The sequence below is a fragment of the Oncorhynchus kisutch genome, linkage group LG3 (assembly GCF_002021735.2).
Source record: "Oncorhynchus kisutch isolate 150728-3 linkage group LG3, Okis_V2, whole genome shotgun sequence".
Classification (NCBI taxonomy): Eukaryota; Metazoa; Chordata; class Actinopteri; order Salmoniformes; family Salmonidae; genus Oncorhynchus; species Oncorhynchus kisutch.
The window spans coordinates 67016974-67042091 of record NC_034176.2 but is presented as its reverse complement, the minus strand read 5'-3'; the positions used below and the strand labels follow the sequence as shown (position 1 = coordinate 67042091).

General features: G+C 41.1%; 2 protein-coding genes and 1 long non-coding RNA gene across 3 annotated transcripts in view; 1 reads left to right on the top strand and 2 right to left on the bottom strand.

Moving 5' to 3' along the window:
* Window positions 1-483: 483 nt before the first annotated feature.
* LOC109888016 (pygopus homolog 1-like) lies at window positions 484-7799 on the bottom strand. Its single transcript, XM_020479256.2, has 3 exons — window positions 7643-7799; window positions 5357-5442; window positions 484-5100 (listed from the first exon to the last, which is right to left on the bottom strand). The coding sequence occupies exons 1-3, from the start codon at window positions 7689-7691 to the stop codon at window positions 3910-3912; spliced, it is 1326 nt and encodes a 441-aa protein (XP_020334845.1). The 5' UTR covers window positions 7692-7799; the 3' UTR covers window positions 484-3909.
* LOC116359006 (uncharacterized) lies at window positions 6863-8818 on the top strand. Its single transcript, XR_004206584.1, has 2 exons — window positions 6863-7665; window positions 8522-8818. It is a non-coding gene; the product is annotated as an uncharacterized LOC116359006 (long non-coding RNA).
* The window catches only part of LOC109874646 (protogenin A), a 44517-nt gene continuing 28035 nt past the window's right edge, over window positions 8637-25118 (bottom strand). Inside the window, exons 10-19 of the mRNA XM_031811600.1 lie at window positions 24366-24554; window positions 17228-17323; window positions 16931-17117; window positions 16586-16713; window positions 15809-15979; window positions 14347-14523; window positions 13926-14049; window positions 13657-13798; window positions 13413-13526; window positions 8637-13274 (exon numbers count right to left, since the gene is read on the bottom strand). Of these exons, the coding sequence (XP_031667460.1) occupies window positions 12861-13274; window positions 13413-13526; window positions 13657-13798; window positions 13926-14049; window positions 14347-14523; window positions 15809-15979; window positions 16586-16713; window positions 16931-17117; window positions 17228-17323; window positions 24366-24554 (1742 nt within the window). The 3' untranslated portion in view covers window positions 8637-12860. The remainder of the gene's footprint in view (window positions 13275-13412; window positions 13527-13656; window positions 13799-13925; window positions 14050-14346; window positions 14524-15808; window positions 15980-16585; window positions 16714-16930; window positions 17118-17227; window positions 17324-24365; window positions 24555-25118) is intronic.

The following is a 25118-nucleotide window of genomic DNA, read 5'->3' as shown; positions in this document are numbered from 1 at the left end:
CCCAAAACGTTTCCCTTCAGATATTCGTCTGTGGAAAATATGTCTACTTTCCCAACCTTTAACTTACTCCTTTTAATGGTACATTTATGTAAACAATCGTTTCTGTCTGTGTCCATGTGTAATCTTTGACAGTCAAAGGCATTTCAAACCAATTGTATAGTTAACTTTGATTTGCTAAATTGTTGTGTGGCGGTAGTAGCTACAACATTATTGGTGGTTGCCAAGGAAGAAATAAAGTTGTTTCCACGAACGATTGGTGTACTTCCTGTCTCAAAGTTTAGCGCCAGTTAAAGGGCCACTGCCAGGCCAGCCTACATTCAGATCCTAGAGCCCAGCTGGACTTGAAGGGTTGAAGCAAAGAATATCTGATAGTTCTAAATGTTCTAATGTCGTGTTCCTAGTGCTCTAAGGGGCTATTTTTTAAGGTCTGTTTTGAAGGTGTAAATCTGATAGCCCAACATTTTCAACACAAAAGCAAAGACACTATTTCAAAGTTGTTTTTATTAAAATAAGTTATACAATAAAATGTTTGTCAATTTAGAAAAAAGTTTGGAATCTGTACTATTACTGCATACATTCATTATAAGGAACAGAATACAAAACAAATTAAGCTTTGGGTCATTGAAGAAATTAAACCATATTGTTCATGCTACAGAGGCTCATATCTAATCTACTACCAGACCTCACAATTGAGTCGTTTGCCTTTTTTTTTATATACCTCTGCATAATTTTCATAAAACCACAATAACATTGTTGTAATTATGAGTGAAATTAACATTTGATATCATGTACCGGTACATTCAATATTCTAAAGGTAATATAATAAGGTGCTCATCTGAAAATGATATCCTTTTTGGTGGCCAATCGATGTAGGAAAAGTACAAACAGTTCATGTGCATGTACAGTGAGCATACAGGTTATTCATACATTACATTTACTAATAAACAACATTTTAAACTGTCAAGAAAATAAGGCATCTGCTGTCAATCATCTAGTATTTAAAAATGAACTTGAAAATCAAGCTAACTGCACTTTGCAAACAACGAGATATGTATGTGGAGTAGTTATTCTGTAAGGAATGTACTTCTGAAATGAAAATAAAATGTTGGTACATGACCATTTTTGTGTTAAATCGAATAAAACTGGATTCAAAACCATTATCAATTCATTAGGAATGGGAAAATAATATATTATTCCTATAAACATTATCAATATTTTGATCACACAATATTCAGCTACATCACAAATGGCTAATAAATTAACAGTCAACAACATACAAATGCAGTTTTTTCACTTGATATATTAAGTAAAATATCTGGAAGTGATGGTGTATCAAAACACTTGTATGGCTGTTGATCCTGATGTTAGAACTGAATCAACAGTAAATATTAACTGCTCGTTCATACCAGTTCAAAAAGGAAGCAAAAATTGATACAATTACATTATACAAAATTGAGCACAGTACTGTATACATTCACAATGCCACATTGGGTAGTTTAAAAAGTTGTTGAGTAGTTATGATCAGTAGTTTTGATTTGTTTTATAGAAGATTTAGATTTTTTTTTTAAATGACTGACAATATGAAAACAAATTTCTGATCAATATCAACTACCAATATTTATGTCTGATGGGCCGAAGCCTAACTTGAGCAATGTCCTCCCATAGAAAGTAGGCGGGAAATTTAGAAAATAGTTGAATCACCAAAATATTGCAATATCGAACTTAATGAAAAGTTCTCCAAACAGTAAGACAAATCTACATGAGAAAAGCAAACCATTTGAAAATATATTTAGTTTACTTTAAACTACTTCTAAAACTGCCTTCCCTAGTAGCAAAAATGGAAGCCATGCTTGAAACTATAATTTGACAAATAAGTTTTATTTTGAACCAAGGTTATTTTCCCTTTATGCAGTAAGCATGTCTCTTATTACTAATTATAATATTATTTGACCTTTCCTAAAATGAAAACAAAATATAAAGAAATGTTGATTTAAATGCATCATGTTGGCGCAAAAATAATACAATTAGAGCAAAGCAAAGTGCACACATGCTAAAAACATATTTTTAGAGTATAACATGTCTTTTATATAATAGGTTAATTTAAATGAGCTTAATCCGTGCTGCTGCTCCAGTTTCAACTGTTCAGCACCTGAGGTGCTGACTTGCTGCACCCTCGACAACTACTGTGATTATTATTATTTGACCATGCTGGTCATTTATGAACATTTGAACATCTTGGCCATGTTCTGTTATAATCTCCACCCGGCATAGCCAGAAGAGGACTGGCCACCCCTCATAGCCTGGTTCCTCTCTATGTTTCTTCCTGGGTTTTGGCCTTTCTAGGGAGTTTTTCCTAGCCACCATGCTTCTACACCTGCATTGCTTGCTGTTTGGGGTTTTAGGCTGGGTTTCTGTACAGCACTTTGAGATATCAGCTGATGTACAAAGGGCTATATAAATACATTTGATTTGATTCTGCATAATGTTTTACAAACTAAATTCATTAAGGCTCTAAATACATTCAATATCAACAGTTTGAAAAACACACATGGATTGTTCCACAAAATTAGTGCCTTTTGCATCCTTTTGATATTTTAATTAGAAATTGTGCACCAATATTGAATTTTAAAAGCCTGTTATATTCAAAGTGCCCTTTAATATAAACCACATGGAGAATTCAACAAATCAGATTTTTAATATGAATAAAGACTTGCTAAAGTGCCACAATTTAGACATGTTCCTCCATGCACTCTCTGACTTCCAGGGAGATATTAACCCACTAAACCTTAAGATTTATCCAAGTTGTAAACCCCTAGTTATTTTGTTGCTTTGACAAAGTAATTTCTGAAGATTATTTATTTAATGTGATTGGTGATTATTTTTAAGGTAAAAAAAAACCCTGACCTTCATTTTAAGGTCAACCCTGTTACGTGAACTGAACTTTTGTTTTAATATTGTGAAACGATTCCTTAAAAAAAAATATATTGAACATCTAATAGCCAAATCCTTGTGTAAAAGCAGGTGAGCTGGTTCTACTCTTTTTGGCCATTGTCTGGTGTTTTGTGGTGGGAAACCGAGTGGGTCGAGCACAACACGTCAACCCTGTTTACCCATAGATAGATTAGACAGGCTAAAAATGTTTTAACATTTATACGTTTTTTTAAAGCTTGCATTCAATTGCCCCTCACAGTTGCACACACAACATCAATTTCCCCTGTCACGAGGGAATTTATGGCTGATTTTAAGATGACATCTTCAACCCTGTTACTGTCAAACATTTTTTTTATACATCTCAAAAGGCATCAAATTTGTGGAACGACCCACATGTATCGAATCATTTCTAAAAATTTTATCAGATCTAAATCTGGTTGTATAGCATACAGTACAGGTGTATGGCTTTGGAACACCACTCCAGCTGTGACTACCAAGTTTTTGGGAAACAATCATACTGCTCAAAATCTGTCAAACTATAACAGCAGTTGCAAAACATATCGGATTAAAACGTTGAATACGTTTGCATCCGTCAATCAGTTAACCTTTCTGGATAGCTTACTCATACTGATGTTGTAATAGCTTAAATAAACTATAGGCCAGGAAAGTTGAGAGGAACAGTAAGGACCTCGTTAAGAGAATGGCATTATTGTGGTCAACGTGGCCAATGGTACCTGCCCAATAATAGGGAATACATATGACATTAAACAGAACTTCAGTCTAGCTTTTGCATCGGTCTAAGCACGGGACAGAAACTGCTATCCAAATTATACCAAATGTCAAATAAAACAACAAAATGGTAAAAATGTAACCCTTTGTAAAAACGTAAGGAAAAATCACCTACAAAGGTAGCATACCAAAGAAAATTACCAGTGTAAGATAGAATAATGTTACTGACGGCCCATATTCATGACCATATCACTCGCTGTTAACTGTTGGCTGCTGCCCTGCTGGCTGCCCTGTTACCTCCTTTGTTCTATGGAGCCGTGCCCCTTTCTCCTCCATGCAGATGTCACAGCCCCACACTGCCGACACCTCTGCTGTCAACAGGTTATAAGCTGTCTCAGTCATTCCAGTACAAACCCTGTGGAACCATTTTTGACATGAGGCCTCACACAGGATAGCTTCCTGGTCATCATTCACTTCATTCAGGCATACTCCACATGGAAACACAGGCTCTGTGGAGGAGTGGCTAGGCCTGTTGGGATGCATCAATGTCTTATTGATGGCCACACCACCACCTCCATTGCTTCTACTCCGCTCCAGGGGGGCTGCCTCCATGTGCCTGCCTGACTGTGGGGACTTCTTCAGGGAATCATTATTGGGGTGGATGATGCCGTTGATTTTCTCTGTGGTGTTAGGCTGACCTGCACCCTGACAGACCAGGGTGCCTCTATTCTTTGATTTCAGGTCGACAGAGTTTTTCTGACCCATGATCTCCTCTGAGCCATGGCTTTGTTTCTGTGGAGATGTGTTCTGGGATGTACTTTTGCTTGACACCACCTCACTCATGTCCTGTTTAGGTGTCGGTGTATTGGACTGGGTAAAGCTGTTGTTTTGCTGTTGCCGAGTAAAACCAGGACTAGGGTCCATGCCGGGTTGGGGAGGTGGATTCCCAATTGGATTGACTGCTGATCTAAAGCTCAGGCCCATGTCAGGAGAAGTGCTTTGGGTCACATTATGCAGATGCACCTGATTCAAGTTGTCATGGGGCCCTGGTCTTAAAGGCTGATTGGGTGGAAGTGGCATGTTACTGTTGTTGCTTAATGGTGGATGGTTACCATAATTGGGATTTTCATGGTAACCATAGTTAAAGTCAGGGGGTCGATTGAACCCCATGCCCATTTGAGTCTGGGCAAAAGGGTGGAGCTGGTTTCGTATCTGGTAGGGACCCCTGTAAGAAGAGGGCATCCTATTGGGCATGAGGTGGTCCATCCTGGGCAGGCCATAGCCACTGCAGCCAGGGTGGCCAAAATATGGGTTCCCAGAGGACAGAGGCTTGAAAGATGGTGTGTTGTAGTTGTCATCAAAAGGATTGGTAGCCACTAGGTGGTCAGCACTTCGGTTTGGTGGTGGAGCATACTCAGATAGGGGAGCGAAGAAATGAGCCTGGGGACACACATGAAAAGGCAATGATAAAGGTAGTTGATACAGAATTATACAAGCAGCGTCAAACACTTGACTATCAAACAGCCATTCAGAGAACTTCTCAAAAGTTTGATGAATAAGTGACCAGCATATTTGTTTTGTCTTGATATAACATTGTTTGACTGAATGAGGTTGGTTAATATCGGAAACCACAAGATTTTCAACCTATAACAAAGAAAGGGAATCTCAGAGTTAGACTATTGTGCTGGTATTTTACCTGTGCGTTCAACTTGCACTTTTTCTTGTCTGAGCTATCCAGCAGAACACCCGGCCCTCCTAGATCATCAAGCCCACCATCTCTACCTGAGAAAGAAAACCACACAAAATGTTATACAGCCACATAAAATGCAGGTTTCCCCTTAAACTACAAGGCACACTTTTCACTCTGACAGACATTGTATAGAAAACTTACTTGTGGCATGCCAATATGTTGAACAACACAGAATTTATTTAATTTTCTCATGAATTGCTTATTGCCTACACCTTTGTGAAGTCCATGTGCAAGCAGTGTCAGGACTAAATTATAAGAAAGGCTGTCTGCACACTGTTTTCTTGTAGTTTAACCCAATTTCAATGGTCCAATCTTCTCCATTGAGAAGAATCTAAAATGTTTGGCAGCTTGCTGCCCCTATCACGTTATCCAAGTTGCCCATATGATATGGGGCAAGCTGTAAATTCATGTAACCTAAGTATGGTATAGTCAGTATACTTGGTAAACAGAATCAAATGACCAGTACTCAGCTGTAAATTCATGTAACCTAAGTATGGTATAGTCAGTATACTTGGTAAACAGAATCAAATTACCAGTACTCAGCTGTAGCCTCCCCTCCTCTCCTCTCCAGGGTATATTACCACAATAGATCAATACAGTGGAACTCTGGACCTAACCCTTTTAAAGAAGTGCACTAAATAGGCAATAGGATGCCATTTGTGGCCTAAGCCTGGTCTATAGACTCAACACCTGCCTGGAGTTCCTGACAGCCTCCCAGTCTTCATACACGGTCGATAACCAACATCCTCCTAAAGGCTCCTCAAGGATGCAAAGGTACATTAAAGGCTCAATCACAAAGACGTGTTGGATTGTTATGCCACTACAATTATCTACTGGATCTGGGGGGGTCATACTGGCTTGGTATCTATTATCTACTGGGTCTTAGGGGGTCATACTGGCCTGGTATCTATTATCTACTGAATATGAATGGGAGTCATACTCACCTGGTATCTATTATCTACTGGGTCAGGGGGGTCATACTGGCCTGGTATCTATTATCTACTGAGTCTGGGGGAGTGGGATCATACTGGCCTGGTATCTATTATCTACTGGGTCTGGGGGAGTGGGGTCATACTGGCCTGGTATCTATTATCTACTGGGTCTGGGGGAGTGGGGTCATACTGGCCTGGTATCTATTATCTACTGAGTATGGGAGGTCATACTGGCCTGGTATCTATGATCTTCTGGGGTGGGGGGTCATACTGGCCTGGTATCTATTATCTACTGGGTCTGGGGGAGTGGGGTCATACTGGCCTGGTATCTATTATCTACTGGGTCATACTGGCCTGGTATCTATTATCTACTGGGTATGGGGGAGTGGGGTCATACTGGCCTGGTATGTATTATCTACTGGGTCTGGGGCGTCATACTGGTCCGGTATTTATTATCTACTGGGTCATACTGGCCTGGTATCTATTATCTACTGGGTATGGGGGAGTGGGGTCATACTGGCCTGGTATATATTATCTACTGGGTCTGGGGGGGTCATACTGGCCTGGTATCTATTAGCCTATACACACAGCTCTGTAAATATGTCAAACATGTAACAGTTGTGCAATGCTATTAAAACCACCCACATCTCCATTGGTGGGCTAGTTTGTGTAATTGTTATTAAAAAAATGTTTTTCGCAAAACAGTAGGCTAGCTCTTGTATGATAGCCTACAGTCGTCTACTGGCGCATGTGATTAATGATCACATCAATGATTTCAATTTCTGTAGCCTATATCTTGTTATAAATAAATAGGGCCTACAGTTTATGCAACATAATTTGTCCCACAGAGGTAAAACTCAAAGTCTCAGACAGTCGGATAACTAAATTAAAAGACTCGTCAGATTTTGACAACTGAGATGTCACTTAAATGCACTTCCTATATCGTTCACGGCAATAAGAGAAAGTCAGCTGGCTACATAAAAAAAAAATATTACAAAAAAAAGAAGTTCGTGGCAGCTCCAAATTTGCGAACACATTCCGACAGTGAAAGTTTTGACGAACTTTTCACGTCAGCAAGGTCAATTAGATTTGAATAGTTTACGATATTTTTTTTCAATTGAAAATTCCAGCGCTGTCTATTTATTTTGAGTTTCATTCAATACTTCAAAGGCCTTGAGGTAGGCCGATAAGCTCCTTCAACGTCGTATTTATGGTCGAGACTTGTGTGCAGCGTATCGTGCCCCCACAGACAGCAACATACCACGCGCAGGAAAGGAAAAATATCAAAAACGCGCATTACCTCGGTTTCTTTTGAGCGAGAAGGTATCTTTATCCTGTTCTTTTGACATTACAGAGCTTCTTACATGACTTAAACGTGCATAATTTTGCTGAGAAGGTAACAGTACCCAACCGCTCTCTTCCCCCAGCAGCAATCACAACTATCTGTGTGACGAGGAAAGCTGCAATCGTTTGCAAAGTTTGGGAGGAGCAGACAAATTCAACTTCATGATATCCTGTGTCACGCAGGGAATTATTGTTAACATTGTATCATTGTCACATATTTCTCCACGTGGCACATGTTTGGCACTTGTAAAGCACGGTTAATATTAGATTTTGACAAACGGAACCTTTGTGTGACAGCACAGAACCCCCTCCACATTGGCATGTTGAATGTGTCTACACTGTCGCTCCGTCAGAAGTGTGGGTGTACTGTAATGATGCGACTGGGGCGGAAGCTAATAAATCCAGTCTGGATATTTAGAGGCAATATCTGTCTAAGAACGGTTTATTTGAGGTTTACTACATACTTACCACTCTCTTTGGTTGAGTTTTTCACTATTCATTTTCTGAAGTGATATCTGCTTAGTCATGATAAGGAGTTGCAGCCTAATAGGCCTAACTACTACTCTACACACTTCAAAAGTTGTTTTTACTGTAGGAATATGCTACAGGATTTACAAAAAGCTTAAATATTTTACTAAACTAAAATAATGAAGTTGTTGTATAGGCTACACTATAGATGTTTTTGTTTCTTATTCACAGCCATCTGTTGACACCACACCATTTTTTTGTAGGTTACAGATCTCTCCAGAGGCACTACTGCCATACACATGGGGTTAAACAATCTATGTATTGACGTTTCTCATCCATTAACAGTAATTAACTGCTGCTTTTTCAGATAAGGGAAGACCAATGATTGGATGGACTGTAATAACTGAAGATAATGCCAGAGGTGCCATTAACTGACTACGAGAGGAAGCTTTCAGTCTTTGGACCCAAAGTTCGGTGAGGAAGACAACCATTGTCACAACATGGACCAAAGGACATGACTTTACAAGTGCACTCCAGGGTCCGTGTACATTTCGTTATTTTGATTTCCGAGTGGAAAAACAGAAAGCCAATGTATTTTCTCATTTATTGTGTCAAAGTTGGACATGGAATAATGGAAAACAAATAACAACAAAATATCATTACATTTTGGGATTTTCGTTTCTTGTTTTGTTCATACCCAGATGTACACACCCCTTCATAAAATATTCATTGTTTAGGGGGGTGTTTACAGTCTAGGTCGGTAGCACAAAGAGAGGATTTGATTGTGTGAGTGTGACCAGAAGATAAAATTACTAATGTTAGCTAAGATGCAGCACTTATTATAAAGTTTGCATGCCAATAGAAAAAACTCAACAACAACTAAACAAAGTTGGCTAGTAGGCTAGCTAGCTCTCACTATCTTGTTGGCTAGCTAGCCGTACCTGGTTACTGGCTATGCTATAGTCATACTAGCTAGTAGTAGTTAGTGTAAGTAAGTTAGTCCCTAAACCTGCTACAAGATAAAGCTGCCTTGGCAGAGCTACCTGCTGCAGAAAGGTCAGATTATCTATATCTTTTGTCGACTGATGGTGTTTATTGACTGAGGAAAAATTAACAGCAGTTACTGTAAATGGTTACCTATCTGGCACTTTGCATAGCTAACTTAGCTATTGCATACACCTACAACAATATCAAATTAACCTATAGTCAGTGCTGATGTGTGTGTGTGTGTACACCCGTGTGTGTGTGTGTACTAAATATACTAGCTACTCTAATACAGTCTCTAATAGTTTTGTAATAATACTCTAATATTGGTGAGGACAGACATACCAATACGTGCAAGAAAGTTCACATTGTTTATTTTTATTGAAACTCAATCAGTCATTCTCAGAATTATTTATTGTTTAAATTATTTTTAAGTTTAATTGGACAAGTAGGCTATAACATTTTTGTCATGAAGAAAGTTGTAAGGACCAAGGCTTGCTTGAATACCTTGAAGAAAAGCTGTTGGTGTTGTGATCAAAGAGCAAACATTAACACAAAATAATGACAAAACACAACAACGAGAGTGTGTATTGGTTACATAGACTCCCAATGTTGTGTCCCAAAGCTACTCTCGCTACAACTGTGGAGCAGCTGTGGGTTCCCCTGAGTTTAACTGTAAATGACCCACAGCACTCCACCACTGTAGCTAAAGCCAGCAGCACAGCCTTTACAGAAAAACGTGACTGCAGAAGAAAAGGGGACTCAGAGCACCAGATAATTATGATTCACACCAAGTCCTCCACTTCATCCCTTTATATTCACATGTTCAGGAAAAAAAAGAGAGCACAACTCTTGAAATTTAAGAGACACAGGACTGGATCTGCATCACTCGTTCTTTCATCTCTTGGCTCCCTCTGACTATAGCATCCATCACATCTCTATCAAAAGCTGGAAGAGGAACCTGAGGTAGAAGACGGTATATCACTTATTGGACATTCCACAACCAATACGAGAATGCAGAACCCTCTCAAACATTCTGAAAACATATATAAGAATGAGAACCCTATGGTTACTCTTTATCACAATTGAAAAGACAAAAACAATACTGTTACTGCAACTGCTCAATAATAACTTGTCTATTCCAGCTTTTAGTTGTTATCAGAGAGCTGGATTGCAGTCACCGGGCATTATAACAATGCAGAGGATTACACATGTAAATAAAAAGCAAAAACAACTCAAATATTCCATATACAATATGAACTTGACATTTTAACACAGCTTTTCAGACTAATGATCATCTACAACAGTTTAAAGAAGTATTCACATTCGTATCAAAGATTAATACATTTTAGGCATCTAGGAAAAAATTCAGTTGGTACTTTCTCAAAACTGGGGTATATGAAATCCCATTGAAAAAACAATAATATATATTTCTCCTCCAGTGAGAAAAAGTAAAAAAGAATGTAGAAAAATGTGTTTGTTTTGCTTCAATGACAAATAACAATGCATGTTTAAAAGCACTAACTGTTTACCACTTTCATCTTGGTTTGTGGTCTAATAAGACACCCATTTATTAAGTAGTAATCAAACCCTAAATGGGGATAAAGCTTTTGGAACCAAATAAAATGAGAAAATATCATGCAGAGATATATGTCTAAATGGATCTCTTGCCAATGCGCAACAGTGAACTGAATTCTTTGGTATATATTGTTTGCCATTCAAAAGAAAGTAAAACTGATTGTGTCACACTTCATGCAAACTGTCATCCTATTAGTTAGAAATCCGTTGATTGAAAATACTGTTGCAATGTAGGATGAGAATCAATATAATATTCTGTATATAGCTCCGGAATATAATTTCCCCCTACAATGTACACATCTAGTTGCAACAGTAAAGCTCTAAAGAAAACCAATAATAGGGTGATTTGGTTAGTGTGCATGACATTGATTATTGTCATTTTAACCATTATCAAGGGCCCAAAATCCTGGGGGCACTTTCTGAGAGAACCCGCATCTCAACTCAGTTTGTCACAGAACAGGGGCACACATGTGCAAAGCTTTGTCTTAGAAGCAGCATCTCAACTGATCTGCGTTAGATTTTTGGTCTAATACATGAGAAAAACCTCATTGTAATTTTCCCAGGGACCCGCTGAGAGATCAAAAACAATCAGAGGGAGCAAACAATGACTTTGTATGATAGCATCAGTCACCGCTGCACATTGGCTGTGATCAACAAATCAAACTAATCTGACAAGTGCTAAACTTATTTTTCTACTCTATGGTAAAGTATAAACTACTTAAAGAACAAAAGTAACTAAAAATCTGTACTCAGTAGTACATAAACGTCAACAAAAATATAGATATCTTTAGAGAAAATGTTTTTTTGGTGTTCATTCCATTCACTTCCATCGCACTGATTTTAACGCTTTTGGTTTTCAACAATCATTCTTCACACTTCTCCCATCCCCATGTGTCAAAGAGTTGGACCTCAGATGGATCGGACTTTGGTATATGATCCTTTCTGCTTGTCTCCGACATCTGAGGGTCTCTTTCCCCATTTAAGGCCATTTATAAAGCTTTTAAGGTCTGCTGTATTGAAACACATCGACACAAGCATTTTTGGTATGTTCTTTCCCAAAATAACCAAAAAGATAGCCTGCCATACCACAGACACATTATTCCAACTGAATTCAAACTGAAGTTTTTCCACCTGTGAGTGGGGCATCACAAGGCTCTGAACCGTAACTGACAATGTTCTAGAGATACATTCAATACAGATCTATGGCAACTACCATCTACAATGACCAGTTCAGGACTAAGAAGATACCCTGTCAGTCAACCATGGAACATTACACATGGCTTTTCAAATGTACTAAACCTTGTTCCCTGAGTTTAGGAAAATAGTAACACAACAAAATAATGCTTAAAAAGAGGTAGTATAAAACAGGAATTGCAAGGGCAACTGCACATTGACAAAGAAAAAATGTCTTAACCATTATTACTATGGATAACCTGAAAAGTACATTGTGTCATACTGGCTTATTATTGAATTTCAGCAACTTATGTCGTAAATTGTACTGGCCCTTAATCTACCATAGCCAAACACTCAAAGCTTATGGTAAAGTAACCTGAGAAATAGTCTAAATAACCTGTGATAAAGAAGAAAATAACATCGCTTTAATTGAGATCTGCAGTACCCTTACAATCCCGTACTTCATTATAAACAAGGAGGAAAATGAATACGGGACGAATTTTACCTAGCAAAAACTAATTATTGCCATCAGGAAGTATCAGTTGTTCCATAAAGGAAGAGACCCCTTACATAGTTCAGGTATAAGTCGTTATTATTAAATATATAGTTGGAGTTTACCGAGAGGTAAACTGAGGTAGATAATCAGCAAAAGAAGGGCTCACTCTACACTTTGCTCCAGTGATAAACTCTTAAATAATGTCAAAAATGTAAGTCACATTTCACATTTTTGACGATCTCTTGAAACATTCATGGTGGGTGAGATTTTTCTTTCAAACACATACACACAAACATTGAATAAAAATAAAATGAGTACACATTCACTAGAAGAAGATTCTTTGATAGAAATCACCAGAACCCAAACCAGAGCCCAGTTCTTCCAAAGACCTGGATTTTTGGATTTCTGCTCATTGTCTTTTAAAACAGTGGAGTGAGTTTAGGGTTGAGAGATTGATGAGAGGTCACACAGACTGCTAGAGAGAAAGTGCAGGCTGGGAATTGTCTGGGGCCTGATAGTGGTGATGGTTGCACGGTTTCTCCATGGAGTCTCCAATCTCCAGGTCGAGGTGAGACTGCTCCTCCAGCTCCCCCTCACTCTCCTGGGCAGGACTGCAGAATGACCCCCCGCTCTCCTCTCTCAGAGACGCAGGGCGGCTGCTGGGACCAGAGGACAGGTTGGTCATCTCTGTCTCGTCGTGAGAGTAACGGCCTGAGTCGCCTGTCTCGTGGCTGCCCTCGCTGTTGGAGGAGCCCTCTGTGTCAAAAGGTGGACCAAACAGGACCTGCAGGGAGGTGGGCTGATTGGGTGACGACAGAGACTCATCCTTGTAGCACAGCACTGTTGCTCCTGGCTGGTACGAGCAGATTCCATGGCTCTTCCTCTGGATCTGAGTAAGTAAGAAAGGGAGAACAAAGAAGGGAATTAAAATGGATAAAGGGAGGAATATCTAGCTGGTCTCACCTCCGATTATGTTATATTTAAGTCATGTTATTTTACTTGTACACTTTTGTTTTATCTTTCTTACCTGGCTTTTCTTAGCATTCATTTTTTTCTGATTACTGAAGGAAAACCACTTATTTCTCTTCTCAGTGATTGGATAAACTGGTCCGAGGCTATTGATGATCAGATTTGTTCCCCCCTGGAAATCAAATAAAATTTGCAATGCTCTGAATCTGTCTACATTGGTTATTTTCCATGTACTTTGGAGACATAATGCAAGAGGAAATGTTAGAGGAAAGGAAGGGTGTAACAGAGCCATATCCCCTTACCTTGGCATCAATGAAGTGGTCTGCTCTCATCATTGGCACCATAACATCAGCATTCTCAGCCTGGTCCTCAGAGCCCAGGTGGACCGAAGCAGAGGGGACCTGACCAGCCTCCTGCCTGATGGCTTTAGTAGCTGACGATTTCCTGTCAAACAATCCTACAATATTAATATAGAAATAACAGCAGAGGTTCTATCCAAACCAATGGGGCAGTCAGAAAAGTAATCTCATATCAAGTTACAACAGCACACTAAATCTGTTAAAATGGTTACCTGTTTTTGCCTCTGCAGACAAGGATGAAGGCACAGATGATGATGCAGATCAGTGCAATGCAAACCCCCACGATGATCCCTGTCATTGACTTCTGGTCCAGGTGGTAGAAACCACTAGAGAACACTGCAAGACAGTTGTCACAAGTGATGAGACAGCCACAGGAGATATACACTCCTATCTAGAGTCAGTGTGGGTACTACATCTCCACACTGTGTATCAAAATCAATACAGCTGGCAATCACCTCCCCTGACATTCACAGAGATGTATTACAGTGTAAATAATTTAGCAGGAGACCAAGGCTGCAGGCCAAGCTATTGAATTTGAATTACATCTAGTAGGTCAAGTGACGACAACAAGAGGAATCCTGTCATGAAAGTCAATGAAAGAAAGACCAAGTATGCACCACATTAGTCACTAACCTGTAGCTGAGCCATGGGAGCGCCTTGGGTTGTGACCGGAGGTGGAGCCATCGCTCTGCACGGCCAGTTCCACGGTGTGTGAAAACGGCCCGTCTCCCATATCGTTGGACGCAGACACCTTGACCAGGTAGATGTTCCCCGGCTGTAGGTTCTCCAGTAGAGCCATGGTAATGCTCCCTATCACCGAGAAATATGTGATTACTGACCTATGTCAACCCATTTGAGCCTCAGCAATAAAAGGACATGGAAATGTGAATATTGTTTCAACACGCTGCAGTGTTGTCATTCACCACGTGGTAATAAATATAGCTGTTCAAATTCATCTCTAAATAAATGAACTGGAGGAAATATGTCAGGCCTGATTTTGTTTGCTCCTCTCTCCCATTTTCAACTGACCCATGAAGAACAGGGGTTTACAACTCAGTGGAAAAAAACCTGAGGCATATGAGGGGATATTTGTGACCAGATTGTCAGGCAAAGGACAGAGGGTCAGGGATCAGCCTTGCCCCAGCTCCCCCCCCCCCCACCCAATACCACCCAGCTCCCCTGCAGTAACAGTTGGGGCGACAGGGTTGATATCCAGTGGTGGGGGGCTGGGGCAAGGCAGGATGGCTTTGTGAACAGCCTCACTTTTGACCCCCTCACCTGTGGCTTAGAAAGGAAAGATCAGATGCCTCACATTTCCTGGAGTCATCTGCTCTCAATTACGCCTATGCTACCCAGAATCTGTGTTTTTACCGAGGAGCTGGACACTCCAGTAATACTTACTGCCACACGTCAGGCAGTACACAAAACATATGTGTGTGCTGCTATGGACACATTAACTATATGGTAGTAGTACATAGTAACTACAGCACTCTTGACCAGTGTGTTTCAGGTTGAATGTCAGGCCACATATTTCTCTCCGGCACAGCCAGAAGAGGACTGGCCACCCCACATAGCCTGGTTCCTCTCTAGGTTTCTTCCTAGGTTTTGGCCTTTCTAGGGAGTTTTTCCTAGCCACCGTGCTTCTAGTCCTGCATTGCTTGCCGTTTGGGATTTTAGGCTGGGTTTCTGTACAGCACTTTGAGATATCAGCTGATGTACGAAGGGCTATATAAATACATTTGATTTGATTTGAATGATTACAATCTTGAGTGATTGAAGTCCTTCCTTCACTCACTTAAAAGAGGAGAATGAGAATATTGGACCTAAAGCCAAAAAGACAGATCATACCCCCCCAGTGCTAAATCAAAGCTCCAAGTATAGAATCCATCCTTTGATTGGTAAGACAACAGGAGGGGGTTATCTAAGAACAACCTGAGATCACAAGGACTAGTGACAAATACAGAAATGGATCAGAGGATGACATTTGTTGATTTCCAATGGCCTGTATGGTGTGGAGCTGGGGCAGGGCTCTGTCTTTGCAGCCCAGTTTAGCCTGCAGCCTCTCTCTCGCTCTCTTTGGCTCTCTTTGGCTCACCTTCCCTCTGCAGCACCTTCCACTCTCCAGCTACCCAGGCCTTCCTGGAAGCATAGAAGATGGTATAACGTGTCACCGCCAAGTTGGGCTCATCTGGAAGTTTCCATGACACCAGCGCTGTGTCGTTCTCTATCAGAGTCACTTTCACACCTGACGGTGGCAGAGTAGGTGCTGGGGAAGAAGAAATGCCAGTTTTAACCCTGAGGCTAAATCGCTGATGAAGATGTACATCTGCCATAAAAAAAAAAGAATACTCTTCGTAACTGGTAATGAGTTTTGAGGAATACTGAAAATGTATGTCTGAACCAGGGCCTAGACCAAAGCGCTAAATTTTAATCAGAGAAGGTTCTTTGATGTCATTCAAAAGGATAACTACATCTCACAAGCTATGGCCCTTGCTTATGATCCCTTTCCCTAGAGATGTGTAGATATGTGTAATAATGCAGTGAGAGTGAGCATATAGACTACTGTGCAGTTCAATGAATTTGCTCCTGTGTGTCTCCTTCTAATCCTTTCAAGAGCAAAACCCCATTAGAGGGGAAATGAGAGCTCATTGGCAAGGCTCTGTCAAGTGGTTGCGCTCTATGTGTGATTTGTTTGCAGAATGCAGAGCCTTATGGATACGTGACTGCGAGAGTACTGGGGAGATTTTTAAGACAGGCAAATAATTCCAGTAAGTATTCTATTTCAGTAGGCTAGGAAATACCATCGGAGCCCAAAAAGGGTGAGAGAATATTCTATTAATGTGCTGCTGTATGAAGCCATGTCGGTGCTCACCTTCAGGCAGAGTGCTCTGGTAGACCACAGGGCTCCAGGGGCTGGACAGTTGGTCAAGGTGCAGGCGGACAGCAAACTCATACCTGGTGTTGGGCTCTAAGTCCGGGACCAGGATGTTCTTCTCAGCACTGTAGAGGAGAACCACAATGATAAAAATGGATTTAGAACATATACTGTATATGGAGATTATTAATCAGATCCAATACTTTGGCAATTGACCTGCGAATTCTTAAATCCGTACTAAGTGCTACCCTGAGTTTTATGACCATACTAAGTGCCCTCTATCCAGTTAAATGACTATGTGCTATGGGGTATGAAGAGGAAGGTATTATATAGGACACTCACGTCTGCAGGTAGAGTACCAGGGAGGCGTTCTGAAGGCCCACAGGGTTACAGCGGATGGTGTAGTTGACGATCTGGCTGGAGGTGAAGGCTGGACGCCCCCAGTGGAGGAATACGGCAGACGAGCTGTTGGCCTTGGCATACACGTGGTGAGGGGGTGGCGGAGGGGGCACCATACGATCACGAACCGCTGATGCACACAGACATTTTTTTATGTTAGAGGTACTCATGCGTCGAAGGATTGATAACTATCATCTATCTCAATAGACAATGGTTGCTTGCTTTATGTGAATAACTTACAGACACATCCAGGGGTGCTGATAGTCTGGTCTGCCTGGTAGCCATCGCCTATGAAACTGAACGCCAGGAGCTTCACATGGTACTTCTTTCTTGGGTCTAAAAATAACAGCATGTACATATCTTTCACTGTAGGCCTATGGGTGTAATATACTTTTTTTGCATACATCATATAGACTTTCACCTCAAATTGACCAATGTGACCTTACAGTGGAAGTGAGCGTATCTGTCCACTGGGGGGCATTACACTGAACCAGAGGCTGTGTGATTTCTCCAACAAGTGGGCTGTGAGGGTGCTGGATCAGAAAGAGCATGGCTGAGAGGTCAGTGTGGTTTGGCTGTGGAGCTCTGCGACAGATGCTGAGTGCTGGGAGGCCAGTCCCTAGGTCAGTTCCTGCCCTGCTCAGGGCACTGAGGCACACAATAGAGGGCCTCCTCTATCCATCACTCTGCCTTTTCAGGGAGAGTAGGAGAGAATATGTCATGCCCTACCCAGGGCCGCTGACCAGTGGGCAGTCCTATTCAGCTCCAGGGGGGGGGGGGGTTAAACCACAGGACAATGCCCTCCCTAGAAAAGACAGAGCGGTCAATCACATGGCCAGAGTCAGTGGCATAACAGACCCCAGGTAGAACAAACGCTGCTAAGTTAAATGTGCTCTCTGTACCCAACAGGCCACTGATAAAATGTTCAGGCCAAACACTATCCAAATGTTTCACTTCATATCAGCATTGATTGGTTAATTTGTCTCCTAGACTACGATCTCTTGTCATCCTGGAATAACCAGGTTACTGTGCATGACATATTCAGATAAGGAGGATAGGGTTGGAAAGGTAATACTTCATCATATTAATGTGTTATTACCCTGTCTTGTGCGTAACAATAGTATAACTCATTCCAGAAAAATTGGTTGAACTAGAGTATAGCTGTATTGGGTGAACCGGCTGCAGTGTATTAAAATATCATTACACAGGCAATTACAGGAAGCTCCTGCTGCAACCATGAGGACCTTGCTGAAATAGCTGAGGATCTATCAAACTAATGACTTACTGCCTCCTAGGAATTCCAAGGTTCTTCAATATTTCAAAGTATGTCCCCCATCATTACACACAGAGTAAGCAGAGGAATCTAAGCAAATTAGCTTCAATCTGTGAGTGTTAATTCAATACGTTTATTTTGAAAACACTGGGACATATTGATTTGCATTCCAGTCATCAGTTGTCGGAACAGCACTGAAATACAGTCTAGTCTAGAGGAAACTGAAGTGCTGCACGGCCTTACATGAGATCTTACAGCACATCATAGGCCTGCCTACGTAAGAGGCTGTGGGATGACACATCATTATCCAACCGAAGAGGGGGGGTAAGTGTAGTAGGCTGTATAGAAGAACATCATCTATGCTTTACAGAATTATACAGCTAGATCGCAGTACTTCATGAGAAGTTGTACAGGTACTAATAACATAAGTAGTATCAGTGGAATAGTGAGCACCAGTAACCAAAAGTTTGCTGGATCGAATCACAAAGCTGACAAGGTACAAATCTGTCGTTCTGTCCCTGAGCAAGGCAGTTAACCCACTGTTACCCAGGCGCCAAAGACGTGGATGTCGATTAAGGCAGCCATCCACACCTCTCTGATTCAGAGGGGTTGGGTTAAATGCGGAAGACACATTTCAGTTGAATGCATTCAGTTGTACAACTGACTAGGTATCCCCCTTCCCCTTTGCCATGGAACAGTAATGCAGTGTAGAACATGACCACTAGGTTGTGCTCCAGGACGCATACGTTGAGAGGAGCACAGGAGTGTGGATACAAACTGAAGTCATGCCTATCCTCAGTTCCAGTCACAGAAGCAGTCATTTATGAGTTCTACGTTACTAACAGTTTCTGTGATCATGTCTCAGAGACAAATAAAAGGTAGTCAGTTAGATCAGAGTTTCCCAAACTTGGACCTGCCCCCCGTTTAGTTTTTTGCTCTAGCACTACACAGTTGTAAATGAGAACTTGTTCTCAACTGGCCTACCTGGTTAAATACAGGTTAAATAAAAACAATTTAAACACAGCTGATTCCAACTTAACATCAAGCTTTGATTATTTGAATCAGCTGTGTAGTGCTAGGGCAAAACCAAAACGTGCACCCAGGAGGGGCCCCAGGACCGAGTTTTGGAAACCTTAAATTAGATTATCTAAACCCAAGGGTAACCCATGTTGATCATCTGACAAACTGCTAGAGAATCATATTCACTGCATGTGTGTGAAAATATATGTTGTAATGATGAGCAGGCTCTATATCTTCAAAAGAGTTGAACATATCAAAAAGCAATTAGTCACTGTGAAAAATCCAACCACTTTGTTGAACAACCATCTCATCATGTTTACTATGCTCTAAAACAACTGTGTTTTTTCTAGGATCGGTCTGAGAGCCTTGAGGCTATGGGATGGTCCAGGGGGTGGAGTCAGGGCTATGGGAGGCAGGGGGATGGGCAAGAGGAGAGTCCGAGGGGTGTGGTTTGAGCCACTAAGACCCTTAGCCCTGCGGAGCTTCAATGGAGCCAGCAGGTCAGGCCTAGATAGGAATCTGAGGTCATGGGTGTAGACTACGAGTTGAGCCTCTTTTTTTTCTCCCTCAGAATCTGTGCCCTTTCTCTGGTCCCTAAGCCTTAATTGGGAAAGATAAAGAAGTGAAGTGCAGGAGGGGAGAAAAAATACTTCAAAGTGTCTTAAAATCTATGTGGTATCCTCTAAAGATTAGATACAACAACTTAGAATAGGATCAAAGGAAATGTTACTGATAATATGATTGCATAAAAATATGAGGCTTCTCTCTTTATATTTCTACATTATAGATAGGTCAATGACTAGGCTACTGTAGTCATTTGCTACAGAAAACATTTAGTTATGCTAATTAGTTCTTTAAAAAAAACAAAGATCGGAAAATAATTGCACATATTTGTGAGGTTCATATATCTTTACTTTCTCTAGGAAAAGACAATGAATTAGTATACACTAGCATAGCTCTCTTCTGTCCCTCCGGTCCCATGTCCACTCTGGTGTCCACAGACAGGCTGGCCGGGCTTTGGACAGTCCCAGGGGCTTTTGTTCGGCCCCAATCTCTGAAGAGGAGCAGTCAGGGTCTCACAGTCCCAACCCTGCCCAGCCCCACAGCACAATGGGCCTGCAGTAATTATGCAAGAGAGGGGCTGCGAGAGCGGGCTTTGACATCTGGGCCATGACCTTTGACATGGAATCTGGGCAAGCTAAATCCTGCCAAAGGAAGGGTTATGGACACTGCTCTTAGGGGGGAGGGTCAAGCAGGGGAACTGTGCAGAAAAGGGGGGGAAAAACACCAAGAGACAAAAATAAAAAGTCACTAAATAGGTGACGGTGAATAGTGTCAATAGGAGGAAATGGTAAAGCGAGAGAGCAGAACTCTTCAATGGGCAATTTCATAGCCGATATAATGAAAGTATGATTAGATATGGCAAGCTCAATTGTTCAGCTTAACTGCTCTTTGAAACATAGGATTGACGTAAGTTTATACTTTGTTTTCTGTATAAATTCAGAAAACTGAACAAATTCAGAACTGTAAGCAATTTAGGAGAAAATATGGAATTTTACTTAATGGAAATGTATTGAAGTGTTCATTTTAAAATCAGTGAGTAATACGCATGGTTTGGGTAAGGTTATCAGGGATCTCCATGGTTGAAGATAAGAGGTGTCCACACAAACCTCCCCCTCTGTATGGAGTCAACCATGCTTGCACTAACCGCCACTCACAATAAACCCTGGTCAAAAGGAAATGTGTGTTAGCCCTGGTTCATTCAACAACACCAAATCCCTCACAAAGATAAGATAAGCTTCAGTTGCCACATATAAAATGGGCAATAATCACCCTGTGTGTGGATTCAAGGCCAAATGTTTCTTGTTAGGTATCACAAAAACTAACCACTCAAACTTGTGGTGCCTTACTCACTTTGCTTGAGAAAAGTTCATAACTAATTTCCTCAGAATAATAAACAATCTGCCTAACCCTTACTGTCATTGCGTAAAGATGCACCAAAGTGAAGCTGGTTCATTTTCCGTCATGCCTGTTGGGTTAATCTTGCAAGGCTTTTCTTTCCCCATAAATTATGATGCCAGTTTGTATTTGTGGGGAAATTCTTGAGCTGTTTGTGGTCACCCGATTTTTTTTTTTACAGCCGTTTTGCAGATCCTGCAGGCCCCTAAGGCTTTGTTCTGCCCTGAGAATGGCCCCCCATGCCACAGCAAGAAGGGTCTGAGCCAGGGCTATAAATGTCAACTCCCACACTGATCCACAAAGCAGCATATACCATAGGGGGAGCGTATATCTCCCTCTGACACACACACACACAGGCAAACACAGTTTATTGATGTAGTGGGCTCACTAATACCCATCTATCTTTTATCTGACACCAGGCATGCAATAACTAATGTTTTCCCAGAGAAAAGATCACTCCACGTTGGGCAAGGTGGCCCCAAGCTATGAGATAAATCTACTACCGTACACCCAGTCCTGGTGCCAACAGGTGTGAGAGGTATTTCAACCGTGCCTATGCCACAGGAAGAATAAACATGATTGGGACCTCAGTATTTCAACACCATGTCTTTTATACACTGAGCTACAACCTCTCACATTCCTAACTTAGAGAGCCCTTTCAGTCATGTGGAATGGTCTTAAGAGATCATTTAGTAGCCAGAGCAGAGCTGGTCTGTTTCTACTACACATTTAGAACTCAACCATGTTCATGTCTTTTTTTCTGTTAGAGAGGTATGTTATTTGTGCACTTTAGAGCAACATTGACTCAATAATACAGTAACGGTTGGCTTGTTGTCTTTACCACATCAAAGCTAAGTGAATTTAGGTCCCAGGGATCTGAAATACTTATCAAGTCACTCAGTGAGATTGGTGTTGTTCATAATCCCTGACTGATCGAACACATTCTCTAGTCTGTGTGTGGTTGTGGTTTCCAAACCCGTGTGACTGTCACACTGTCTCACAAGTGTCCTTGGGTGAAGTAAAGAGTTAAAGCTAAATCCTCTGTTAATTGCATTACTATCAGAGACATTACAGCGTAATCCTTTATCCTGGATAAAATCCAATTAACATTTTAATTGAAGCTCCATTTTGCTCTCTACTTCAGACATGCCATGGAGGGTAAATAATCTTGTTATTAGACGAATCCAGAGTGTTTTCTAATGGAAAAACACTTAATCAATTCAATAGTAAGTAGACTGATTAAAAGTCAGTAAGAAAACAATGTCCTACTGGGCACAATATGTATAGTTTATTAAAGGACATAAGTCATGGTTTGTCACTCAAACAACATTGAAGAAAATCAATAGGGAAATGCCCTTTCCACTGCTGTTCTGTCCTTGGAAGATCAAATGGAGACAGGGACTACTCAATTATGGGCAAACATGGGCATTAAAGCAGACCCAAATTGATAAGAACACCCCGCTTTAATTCAAATACCCTGTTTGGAGATGTGGGTCTTCTCGTATTGGTTTATTATCAATGTCACACCAAACTGACCAAAGCATATATCCGAAGGGAAAGCTGAGTCAAGTCAGTATTTTTATCTGAATCTGTCTCTCTGTTTAACACACCACTTACTGAAATCAACGTTGTAAAAATGTGGTGCCATGGGCAGGCACTGAAATCGTACCTAAAACCTAACTGACACTGACAGTAATACGTGACAAATTAAACTGCTGTGTCTCCTCTCCAACAGGAAGTCTCTTCCTTGAGGTGGGAAACATTTGGGAAGATAAATGAGATGCATACTTCTCTTCAACATGTCATACTACAAGTCACATTCCATGGATATGTATTTACAGAAAAGCTCAGCTACCAGTGGTGAGGGGCTGAATTTGGTTGACTCTCGGTCAATTAAGTCTCTTTTGTGGCCCTTAAAGCCTAACACAATGAAAGCCTTTGATGTGAATTCTCCTCCAAATGCTCTGCTCACAGCAGTCATAAAACACACCATAAATCTGCTCCACAATAACAGCTTCCCTCTCCTCTAAAGACAGCCCTGGAATACACCTCTGCCAGCTATTCTATCAAACAAGCACATTTAAACTGTTTCAATGAGAAACTAATGAAAAACCAAGGCATAGTAAGTGTGTTTTGGTGATATCTATCTATGTCACATTACTACAACTTGTTTGTCCACTATGTTCATTATTCCAGGAGGAAAATGTGGTTCATGAGGAAAAGGAGAATATACACAAAAAGCCAGACTTCATGTGTTCTATTTCTCCAATAGGTTTTACATCAAGCTTCATAAAAATACTCTATTTAAAACCTATTTAAAACCTACTTGTGTCATTCTAAACAACAGCTGGTGCCAAAATGGGGGAAGTTTCAGCAGTCATTTATGGCCCCCTTCACAGTAAGACCCCTCCATGACAAAACAAAACACATACTGTATGTAGCAAGAAAACAAAAAGGTAAAAGGGGACACATACTGTATTTACACCCGCCCCCCCCTTTATGCGTTCTAATCCTGGTCTAGTGCCAGAGCTTCCTGATTCAAAATTCAGCTGCTGGCCACCTGGCCGACCTCCTCTGGCCACAGATGGTCAGTTGTCCACTGCACAGTAGTGTGGGACTCCCTTTCCTTCCACACTCTCCAACTTGGCAAAATGAATTTGACCCAGAGGCCAGAGAACCAGCATATGTCCCCAACACCCCTTCCTCAGTCCCAGCTAGCAGCTATTTCTAAATCTGTTGGGGGGACATACATTGGAAACCAGGCCAGGGCCGTAAGGTCATCCCCCATGACCTTACGGCCCTGGCCTGGTTTCCAATGTATGTATGGCTTCTTTCTGGACCTCTGGACATGAGCCCCCACAACTCACATGAAAATACTTTGTTCTTGCCAAACTAATGGGCTTTTCTGATCCTAAAAAGACCTTAAACATGCCTGGTGAGGATACAGAAAATGTTTTTTAAGAGCATCCTTGATCCAAATCCAATTTAAGGAGGACTTTCATTGTGTAACCATGCTATTGACTAGAACATATTCTTAATCTTGCAATTGAAATCCAAAATCAAGACAAATGTCATCAGCAACAATGTGAGATCATAGGGCGGGTGTACTATGTGGAGTCTACTCACCCAGGCCTCCAATGGTGTGCCTGTTTTCCTGGACACGCAGCTGGATGGGGGAACTCTCAGCCTGGCTCTCCTCGTGGTAGAACAGCCTGTAGCCCTGGATGCTGACAGAGTTTCCTGGTGCCAGCTGCCAGCGCACTATGATGGTGGTGCAGTTCAGAGGCTCCAACTGTAGCTCAGGGGCCAGAGGCACTGTGAGGAGACACAAAGAGAGATAGATCTTTGGTTATAGTCACTGTGGGGAGACACGAAGAGAGATAGACCTGTGGTTAGAGTCACTTTGAGGAGACACGAAGAGAGAGAGATCTGTGGTTAGAATCACTGTGGGCAGACACGAAGAGAGATAGATCTGTGATTAGAGTCCCTTTGGGGAGACACAAAGAGAGACCTGTGGTTAGAGTCACAGTACACATCTGAGTATTTATTTAATGTAATTGTTTTGTGAAGAGATGGCAGCTCTGCTTCTAGCTACTAAGCAACTTTGCAGTATTTTTTTGTGTGTGTGTTATTTCTTATCACAAGCATTTCGCTACATCTGCAATAACATCAGCTAAATATGTGTGTGACCCATACAATTTGATTTATTGAAGACAGTTCTGAGGATGTAAGGTTCAAACAGAATCTCTCTTTTTAAATGTCATGTGTACTAATAATATACAGAGTTCAACCTGCATGACTATTCATTTTTATTCAAATGTCTTTATTTTAACCAGCTCATCTGAAATAGTACCAAGTCAAGGGAGAATATGAAACCCA

What these genes read in the sequence shown, in the direction of transcription:
- LOC109888016 (XM_020479256.2), bottom strand. Translation starts at nt 7,691, where the DNA reads ATGTCAAAAGAACAGGATAAAGATACCTTCTCGCTCAAAAGAAACCGA. An exon ending in CTCGCTCAAAAGAAACCGAG is followed by an intron (nt 5,443 to 7,642) that starts GTAATGCGCGTT and finishes TTTCTTTCTCAG; the next exon opens with GTAGAGATGGTGGGCTTGAT. An exon ending in AGTGCAAGTTGAACGCACAG is followed by an intron (nt 5,101 to 5,356) that starts GTAAAATACCAG and finishes GTGTGTCCCCAG; the next exon opens with GCTCATTTCTTCGCTCCCCT.